Raw genomic sequence first — 9,858 nt, 5'->3', positions numbered from 1 at the left:
TTCAATAGCATTCCATCCCAAATACAAGTTATTTGACAGTGGCTGCTGGAAAGACTCTGAACTGCACAGTAAAATATCGTCATAAAAATGTTAATTCACTGCCACCAAAGTCACACCCTTTTAATTTTTTAAAATTAGGTAGTTGTTATATATATAGATATAGAATATAATATATATCATGAGATATATATATATATAACAGATCGTGCTTCGTGCACCCAAAATGTTGGCGGAGCAATTTAAAAAGGAATTGCGACCGTAAAAATGATTTCGGCGGATATAGAGCGTACATAAATAAGTAGTAAATATGAGTCCTTTTTATTTATCTTAATTTGTTTTTGAAAACAGCTGGCCCAGCCTTTGGTCAAGTCCGTCCCACACAACCACACACACCATATTCACGACACACACCGCACACCGCTGCGCGCACACGACCAACACAACAACACACACAACGACAGGCGCGCGCCGCACACACGCATACACCGCGCCACGCGCACACACACATACACACCACAACACACCACGACACCAACATCCACACACACACACACACACACACCCACACCACCACACCCACACACCCACACACACCACACACACATACACGACTCTCTCACACACACACACACACACCCACACACACGCACCACCGGCGCGAGCCACACACACACACACGACACTAGAAAGATATGCATAGTAGAATAAATTCTGCAGTAAAAATTAAAGCCCTTTACCCAAACAGAGACGCTTAACTTTTAGTGCACATGATTTCACCGCAGTAAAAATAATTTATCCAAATTAACCATGATAAATTTGATGAAGGTTATAGGTTTAACATACAGAAAATGGACACGAAGAGGCAAATCAAGTTTCAGCCCAAACCACCTCGGAACTATCATGATAGTTTTTGAAACCCGCATATTGTAGTGTAGTCAATAAACTATGTTTTCCGATGATTCGATCGAGTGAGCGCTCACAGTCCGGGTCACAGTCACCGTCGCTTACTGATAACACTGCTGCTGATCTGTTAGTACAATAGTTATATAGTACGATAGTTGCTTTCAGTAGGCTTTAATAGCGAATAAACAGCAACTTTTGTAATGCGCATTTCATTATAGTTTTCATTGCAGAATACCATCTAACGCAATCTTTTTTAGCTATCTAATTATCATATTTATATTGCATGCGTATGGGGGCCTATAGAAAACTAGTTCTACGCCCCAGTTTGTAACTATTTTGTTTGTGCATTTCGTTATTACGGACAGATTATACGTAAACTAGTGTTAAACCCGTATTCTTTGCGCCATTACTTCTATATTGTCCGTACGTCAGTGTTCTTACACCAGCTCCTTAAACCTTCACGATTGCACCTTGGCCGATTAAAATCTATTATCATACATTATGAGTCAGCTGCCCATGCATGTGTGAAGAAGATTCCGCAATTTATAACAAAGGACGAACCTCGCATTATTTCAGTGTCATATGCCCCATGTAAGAAATAACACTTTCGGTAAGCACATGTAACGTTGGCGTCTATCACTGTGAGACCACATTATGTGTTTATCTGTTTTACGTAAAAGAAAAATATAGTTGGGGAATTCACATAAGAAATGTATGACGGACCCGTAGCTGGAAGCTGCGCGATGCCGGTAGCGTGGCTATATTTATTTAGACTAAGTAATTATACATTCTACCTAATATTAATTTCTTATGACGAGAGTCACGTGTTAAACTCGATTCCTACATGGCCTGTAACGTCTGGGATGAGCTAAAAATTACAATCCGATAGCTCCGCTAGGAGTGTCGAAAGTGACAAGTTGGTTGGTCCCTGTTTTAGTTAGGGAAAGATAGCTGCTTAATGCAATACTATCAAACTTATTCTAGATTGCAATTTAAATAATACAATTTTTGCTGTGAAAATAGCCTATGCCCCTGTTTTTCCCCATATACTTCACTACGTATTATTAGCTTATTATATGTATATATAAATCGTCCTAAGTAATGTCCTTTTCAAATTAGACGTAGTACCCTAAAACAATACTGTGTTTGATGTACAATATTGAATGTGTGCATGTGCAATGTGTACACATGCATGCGTGTATTGCAATGCAAAACTGGATGCCAAAAATAAATAGAAACATACACATAATAACACACTAGCAGATACGCCTTTTAAATCTATTATATATTTAGGGATTTTGTGGTAGTTATGAGGCAGATACATTATAAAGGATGCAAGGACTGATCATTTGTATGTTTATTTGTATGTACTTATCATGAATTTTTTGTGGAAGAATTCTGAGCGCAGCGTTCATTGACAACCTGCCTGTCTATTTTTCAAAGCTCCTGCGCTAGTCTTAAAAACAACATCATCATTCCCACCTGAAAAGTTCGAAATTAAACTATTGCATCAAACACAGAAATACCTCGTAGTCTCATAACCATGATGGATTTTAACAATTATAGATTGTTAGCATTGAGCTCAAAGAGTCAATATTGCTAAATATCAGTAATTTCTATCAGGAAGGGCTGCAAATTTCCTAAGCTATGCTAGAAATCAGAACCATGTTAGTTAGGTGATGGCTGAAATGGAACTGTAAAAGCCCAAACTGTCCAGTAATCCGCCGCTCCCCCCTTGCCCATGCACCCGGATCAAAGGGTACATTGTCAGGAAACAGTAGAATCAGTTAATGACATATCACAAGTATCAGGGCGCGATCCAGGGGTGCAGAGGGTGCGCCAGCCCCCCGCCCTTACTCCACGCAAAGTGCCCGTTTTGCAAAAGTTGCCGTTATTAAAAAAAAACGGATATATTTGTGCTTTCGAAGTACTTTCACTCAGTCCGGACCAATTCAAGCCCTGCATTTTTCTTAGGAATAATTATATTGGTCCGGCAGGGTCGGGTAGAGACAGGCTAAGACGAAAACGGAATACTCTCAGGTCCAAAACTAACCGCTCGTCACTGTCTTAAAATGATGTTAACAATTCAGTGGCGGCGCCATGCAGCATGTCGCCACTGTAACAGTCGCCTGTCATAGATGCACCTCGGAATGAGTTACATATTATATTGCAAATGCACAGCATGTTCAATCAGCTACGCCAAAGCTCACATTAATAACTTATGGACCGAAAATCCTATTATATGTGAAATTAATTAATTTAAAGAGTAAAAATTACTTTTAACAAAAGTATTGATCAACACCAAAAGATTACATGTGTAGTATCATGTTCACTTAGATATAGATATTGCCCATGATGCCTAGAAATAACGAATTAATTAGTCAATCATTCTTAACTAAGCCATGGTCTACACAAGATACCACCTTGCTTTACTTAAAGTTCTCCCCTTTGTTGCATTAGAACGTGGATGCCACCTAAGTATGTTTCTGTCCGTATTCGCTCATCTCTCAGCCTTTTTGTCTCTCCTATTAAAAAGTTAAATATTCATTAAATTAAAATCATTTTGCCGCGTTCACTCAGAACGTTCAAATTCGGTTCATTAAGGATAAACCACCACGATGTAGTTTTTTATTTTATTTTGATCACAATAGATGGAACAGCACAGGACAGAAGAAAATATAGCCAAGATGCATGCTAGTCTTTTGCTTCTGTTTATTACATCAAAATCACGAGTTGACACACTAGTTATTACTCTGACACAGTTCAAATATAAAATATATACCCGAACCGTGGACAAACTCTCTATAATGGAAAGATGTCCTCCGTGTGCCTCTACTTGATTTAAGAGCTTCTTTTTGTGTATAACACACACATAGGACGTTGTTTATTGTATGTTCTCACCTTGTTATATATTATTCCTAAGTGGCCCATAGTTGTTTAGCGGGTGGTTGGAATTGCTCGCTTTAGGGTAAACCGTACCGAGTACTTGTTGCTCAACCTATCCCTGGCCAAGGTCTGAGACCAAAGGCCAGCGTTAAACTCTTGAAGGGTTGAGGTTGGAAGATCCGACGGGTGGACACCAGAACAAGGCCTAAACCTGTCGACGCTTCGTGTATAGTGAGATCCGATTCCCAGGACTGTTGGTGATGCACATGGAGCGTGTGTTTGGTTGGAATCGTCCCATGTGCCAGCGAATTTGAAGCTGCAATTTGCGAAGGTCGTTATCACGTTTAAACATGAACTCATCAGAATACTCTTCACCAAACTCATTTATTGAATAGGTGGAACCAAACTGAATGCAGAGCACGCGCTATAATATGGATATATATTAATTTAGATTACAGAAAAGCGCAACAATTATGTACAGCCAACAAATTATTTAAGGTTTCTTATTAAAAAAGTAATCATCCTTGCCGAAATACAAACGTTTGCATGTGAAACAATGCATGTCAAAACAGCTCCATTACAAGCTATTTGAAGAAACAAATAGTGCGAAACTTTTATTACCTAAAACCCTCGCTTTAGCCATATCTCACATGCGAAATTTGCCGGTCGAAAATATTTCGCACCGCATCACTGCAGCGGACACACCTCAGCACGCGATCTCCCTGTCGCACACAGCCTCCAACAGTCATGTGGTCACGTGATTAGGCTATACTGATGAATGATTCGCTGATTATAGAATATCGGGCCGGCTCGATTTTCGCTTCCACCGGAGACAACCTATGCGAATTGTACATCAGCGGAAAAGATCGTGCCAGCGAAAATATCAAGACCTGTGAGCGGATACACACCATGCGAATTTCGCTGGATTTAAAATCGCTGCGGCCGCGCGCGAAATAAATTCGCATGTGTGTTCACCCCCAGGGGGTGTATGCCAATGCAGGGATGCAGGGGGAGGGGGAGGGGGGTCGTGAGGGTCGTACGATAAATTTAAGCATTTTCACACGTGCATGTCAAATTATTCACTTAGCTGGACTTCGCTACTAAGCAACATTTTCAAAATGCCTCTACCACAAGTCTGATTGTCAAGAGCTATCCTGGTAATCACCCCAGGCAGAGAGGTCAATCTTTAACATCACAACAGAGTTCAGTTAAGTCTATGCGGAGCCACTTTATTGTGACCAATGCACACTCACGTATGTCTCTAAACTTTGTATTTGCTAACTTTCTGCCTACACTATGTAAGTGTGAGTTGATAAATATATTAAATCTATTACAGAATAGGTGGGACTGGGGAACATTAATCAAGGTTTTCCGCAGGCTTTTAACACGTTGGATTCTGACATTCCTTCAAAGCTGAAACTAATTTGCAACATCCTATAACTCATGAAGATGCCTTAACTGCCTAATCGACATGCCTTAATTTCCAGCCGTGTTTACTTTTGACAATCCCAAGACAGTCCTATATTATCACAACTCGGTGTATTCGTCTTTGAACTGACCTAGTTACCTCCGCCCAACAGAGTTAGAGGAGGTTATGTGATCGCTCTTGTGTGTTCGTGTGTTAGTGTGTTCGCGCGATCGATATTAGTGCGTCAGCCAGCCAGCGCAGCGCCCCAGCGAGCGTGTACATGTGAGCGAGCAGCAGCAATGAGCGACTGCTACGAGCGAGTGAGCAGCAAGCCAGCAAGCCAGCGTCTACATTTCAGTACACTGGCGTATATCGTGTCTTATTCGTGTGTTCGTGAGTCGTATGGCGTATGTCGCTGGCGGAGGTATGCACTCTCCGTGAGTGCACTCTGTCTAGCTTACCTGTGTATTGGGGCCGCTTGCGACACGCGCAATTGACTCTAATTAGTAGCCGAGAATGAAATGCCAATTAGCCAACATGCCTTCTATAGTTCCTGGGGAGAACTACGATTAATGAACGTGTGTTTAGCATGCACTTTGTGCATACTATAATTGTTTGGTACTCACTCTGCGGGATTGCTCTGCTGCTCTCTCTTTTTTAATCCTGTTCAGTTCAGCCATCAGCTCGGCTGTATCATCTTCATCGCTCTCATCAGAGTCCACATCTTCATCCTGCACATACAAACATGAACATAGCACAATGCAGGTTCACAGTAAAGATCAAACACACTATACCATAGATACCACTGGTCCACGGCATAATAAACAAGTCTTTTCTCATTACTTCAAACATAATTTAAAAATAAGGTTACAGAGTAGATATCAAGTTTTAGCCAGTAATACATGTTCAAGCTTTGTTGCATATAGTCATAAATGTAGCAAATAATTAGTTGCAAGATAAAAATGTAGTTTTGAGTCTACTTAGTTTCTGGCACTTATTTCAACAATTCAAAATGAAATTTAATTCATCAATGCATCATCACAATTGACACCCAACACTGTGTGGAAAGCTTCCTCATTCATGACCGCGTAGGCACGATGACCAAGACATGCTGTTTTATTCAGTGAACAATCACATCATATTAGGTGGTGTAGGAGAATTATTGCCAGGAAACCCATCCAGCTATACCTCGTCATCAATTGGGTCGTCAGCGTCCAAGTTTGCAGCCGGAATCTGATCTAGTCTTGGTCTCTTGCTTGAATCTACGAAAGTGTATTCATAGTTTAATATAACAAACTTGAAAATAACTAACATTCGAAAATAAAAAAACCAGGCGCCTGTTCTTACAGGTTATGAAAATCCCACCACTCCAAAATACCATGTTATATGGCCTGTATAGGAAGAAAATCTGTTCAATCAATAATTGTTCATGCTTGATGGGCTCCCAATTGATATTGCGGCCAGTTTGCACCAAGCTGGTCACTAGGTCCGCTGCTACCACCTTGCTTACAATTAAAACTTCAACACACGTAAACAGACTTAAGACCTACATAGGCTGGACTGTGTTGCTGTGTTTGCTGGATCAGTTTGCTGTTACTGCTACAGTTTTACTTTCCAAATTCTGTCTATCCTGCTGTCATGCTACATAACTCAAATCCAGTGAAAATAGTAATGACTGGCCGAATGTTACATAAGCGGTGACAGCCGCCAACAGTTGCCCATACCTGTCTCCACTTCTGTAACATTTGACAGGTCGTTTTGTATCAACATTTGAGGAATTTCTGTAATTTGAGTGAATTTTTTGTCAGGCCGATTGTCCAAAATTAATAGTGTAGCTTGTTTCAAGCAGTCTTACACAATTCCAGCGATAGTTGGAAAGTGGTGCCATCTGCAGGAACACCCGAGTTGAAGTTCATTGAAAACAGCGAGTTGTGCAAAGCTCGGCAGCAAGTTAGACCAATGGTGTTATATATTTATATATTATATATGCTGTAGCGCGAGCATGGTTGGGGTGGACTTGACCTCGGTGCACGTGGTTCAAGAATGGTGCTTTAGACTGGTCAACAAAGATAGCGAAACTCTATGTTTGTGCTCCCGTCTGTACGTATGGTACGATCTGCGACTTTTATAGATCGTCTTGAGATTCATTCACTTCAACATCGTTATAAGATAAGTCTCTTGTAAATACAATTCCTAATTACATTGTTAGAAGTACCAGATACTAGTACTAGTAGAAGCACTATAACGTATTAGCCGCTGCCTATGGTAACCAGTGTAATAAGTACATGATACAGTGTCGATGCATAGAAATGTATGGAGTATAACTAGATATTATTTCTATGAGTCGATGTTTATATGTATGTCGATTTTTTGACTGTCTAAAATGTGCCACCAAATTTTCAACCTGGTAGTCTAGTAGTCTACTAGTACTACTACTAGTGATACTGCTACCCCAAAGTTAGATACAATAATATAACCCAACAGAAGACCAAATTTGGAGGAGTGACATATTGATCAGCACTGCAACCAGCGACAGAGAATGATAGGCAAAAAGCAGAAGCGAGCGTAGGCGCAAGAGATGTGTTCAATTCGATTTCTACAAGCCTGTAATGCTTAGATGAGCTAAGATTACAATCCAATATCTCAGCCCAGAAGTGTCATAGAGACAAGCAGTTGGTCTTGCTTTAGAGAGGAAAGAAAATTTACTCTAGGTTTGCATTTAAAATGGCACTATTTATCAATTTTCCCATTATACACACTATGAATTAATTATTAGCTCTTGGAAACTACTAAACACTCTTGGAATCGTGTCTACCCAAGAAGAACATACACTGCCACACTTCAGTGCTCTGTACAAAAACTATAGCATTTACCTTTGTCTTTCGGATCCCTTGAACCTCTCTTTTCTCTAGACGAGTGTTCCCTTTCCTCCAACTCCCTGCGAAAGTCTCTGCTACGCAGCTCATCCTGTGTCCCTTGACCTTCTTCCCTATGCAATGCAGAAACAAGATATCCCAAGTAGTACATAGTAACAAGGCACAACAAAAACAAGGAAAAAAAATTGCAAGAAAAAAATCTAAGAAACATACTTATTGAACCAGATTTAAGATGAGCTATTACATGTAACTCAATAAAAGCCAATTGAAAATTGCACAGTGCAGTTAACAAGCGATATTACTGCTGTTCTTATACACATACTTATGAGAGAGCTGTGGCCTAGAGGTAAATTTGGTACACGGATTAATAATGTGTAACCCCTGAAAATAGGGTAGTCAGTACCACCACGAGGGACATTAAAATCAACATTCTTTCTAGTTCACTCCATATTCTATTATTCTACAATCAATATCACGTGATAAAAATTATGTCATTAATCATGATTAGATAAATAACATTTTACTGGGTCAGCCAATGCTGATGCAGATGCCATCACTAGTTATGTACGTGCAAAACAACTATCGTGACAACAAAAGAAAATACTATTCAGCCCCTAAACACTCCATTGTGCGGCATTGCATGATCTGTTTGTGAACCTACCTGTATTTCAACCGTGTTTGGCCTGGTAGATCTCGACTGGAATACTGCTTCGACAAAGCACTTAGATCCCCTTCATTCTTCCCCCTACCACCTCTGGCTGGTTCAAATGTTGGTCGTGCTGCAGTTGTCATGTTTTATGAGATAGGTATGCACTATAATTGCTTCCTCTATAGATCTTTTGGTCTTGTTGTTTAAACCTACAATATAGTTATAAACGTTTATTTAAAAGTTACCATTATTATCAAACTAATTTGTATAGCCTAGCGTATGCTGTCACCACAAATCAGTGTCACCACAAACAGCTCCAATGATAGGCCTACTATCTTAGATACATATCCTATGTGCATGTGTAAAAATTAAATTGCACAAGGGTTCTGGCCACGGTGGGCGGCGGTGGGCGGGTGTGCCCGGCACTCGCGGTTGCCGCCCGGCACTATATATCTCTGCCCGGCACTAATTTTTGATATATAAAAAAAGAAAAGAAAAAAAAGTATGATATATGGGCTTTTTATTGCTCAGAATGCAGGAAATTGAGTTTCAGACTATCCAAAATTAAAAATTTTCCGGTGGGGCATGCCCCAGACCCCCCTAGATTGGCTTCGCGCCTACGGCGCTTGCATCTTCCGACTTCGTCGCAACTGGATGCGCCCGGCACTAAAAAATCCTGGGCAGAACCCTGTTCCACCATCAACCATTTTGAATTCAACAATGAATAAAGTTTTGATCAGACAGAGTCACACAAAAGCTTCTTCACTTCTGCTGTTTAAATGGGGAAAAGCAGATTATGCTTTTGAGAATAGTAATATTTACACAGCAAGTTCAGTCACTCGACTTCTCTGTGTAAATATCAGTGCTTTGTTAAGGTATGCAAGTAGGTAAATAACCAAAAATTCACATCAGGGTACCAAACTCTATTAACGAATGTTATTATTTTCTGAAAGCTACTATACTATGAGATTTACTATGCTTCGAAAATACCTCCCACCTGGAAATTTCAGGCAGCTGTGTGGTCACAGGGGAAATCCCCTATTTCTGTCTGCAGACCGACTTTTACTAGTACTACTCCCCATTTTATTGGTATCATAACATTAGTCAGTGGCTGAAACAGGGGGGTTGCACCCCCC

General features: G+C 40.4%; 1 protein-coding gene across 1 annotated transcript in view; it reads right to left on the bottom strand.

Moving 5' to 3' along the window:
* Positions 1-9,858, bottom strand: part of LOC106811006 (spliceosome-associated protein CWC15 homolog) — a 17,223-nt gene that overhangs the window by 6,265 nt on the left and 1,100 nt on the right. The window contains exons 2-5 of the mRNA XM_014814518.1: positions 8,735-8,931; positions 8,071-8,186; positions 6,386-6,459; positions 5,824-5,928 (exon numbers count right to left, since the gene is read on the bottom strand). Of these exons, the coding sequence (XP_014670004.1) occupies positions 5,824-5,928; positions 6,386-6,459; positions 8,071-8,186; positions 8,735-8,865 (426 nt within the window). The 5' untranslated portion in view covers positions 8,866-8,931. The remainder of the gene's footprint in view (positions 1-5,823; positions 5,929-6,385; positions 6,460-8,070; positions 8,187-8,734; positions 8,932-9,858) is intronic.

The sequence above is a fragment of the Priapulus caudatus genome, unplaced genomic scaffold (genome assembly GCF_000485595.1).
Source record: "Priapulus caudatus unplaced genomic scaffold, Priapulus_caudatus-5.0.1 Scaffold17, whole genome shotgun sequence".
In the NCBI taxonomy this organism is placed as follows: domain Eukaryota; kingdom Metazoa; phylum Priapulida; class Priapulimorpha; order Priapulimorphida; family Priapulidae; genus Priapulus; species Priapulus caudatus.
Note: the sequence above shows the minus strand (reverse complement) of the source record. Positions and strands in the feature narration are given on the sequence as shown.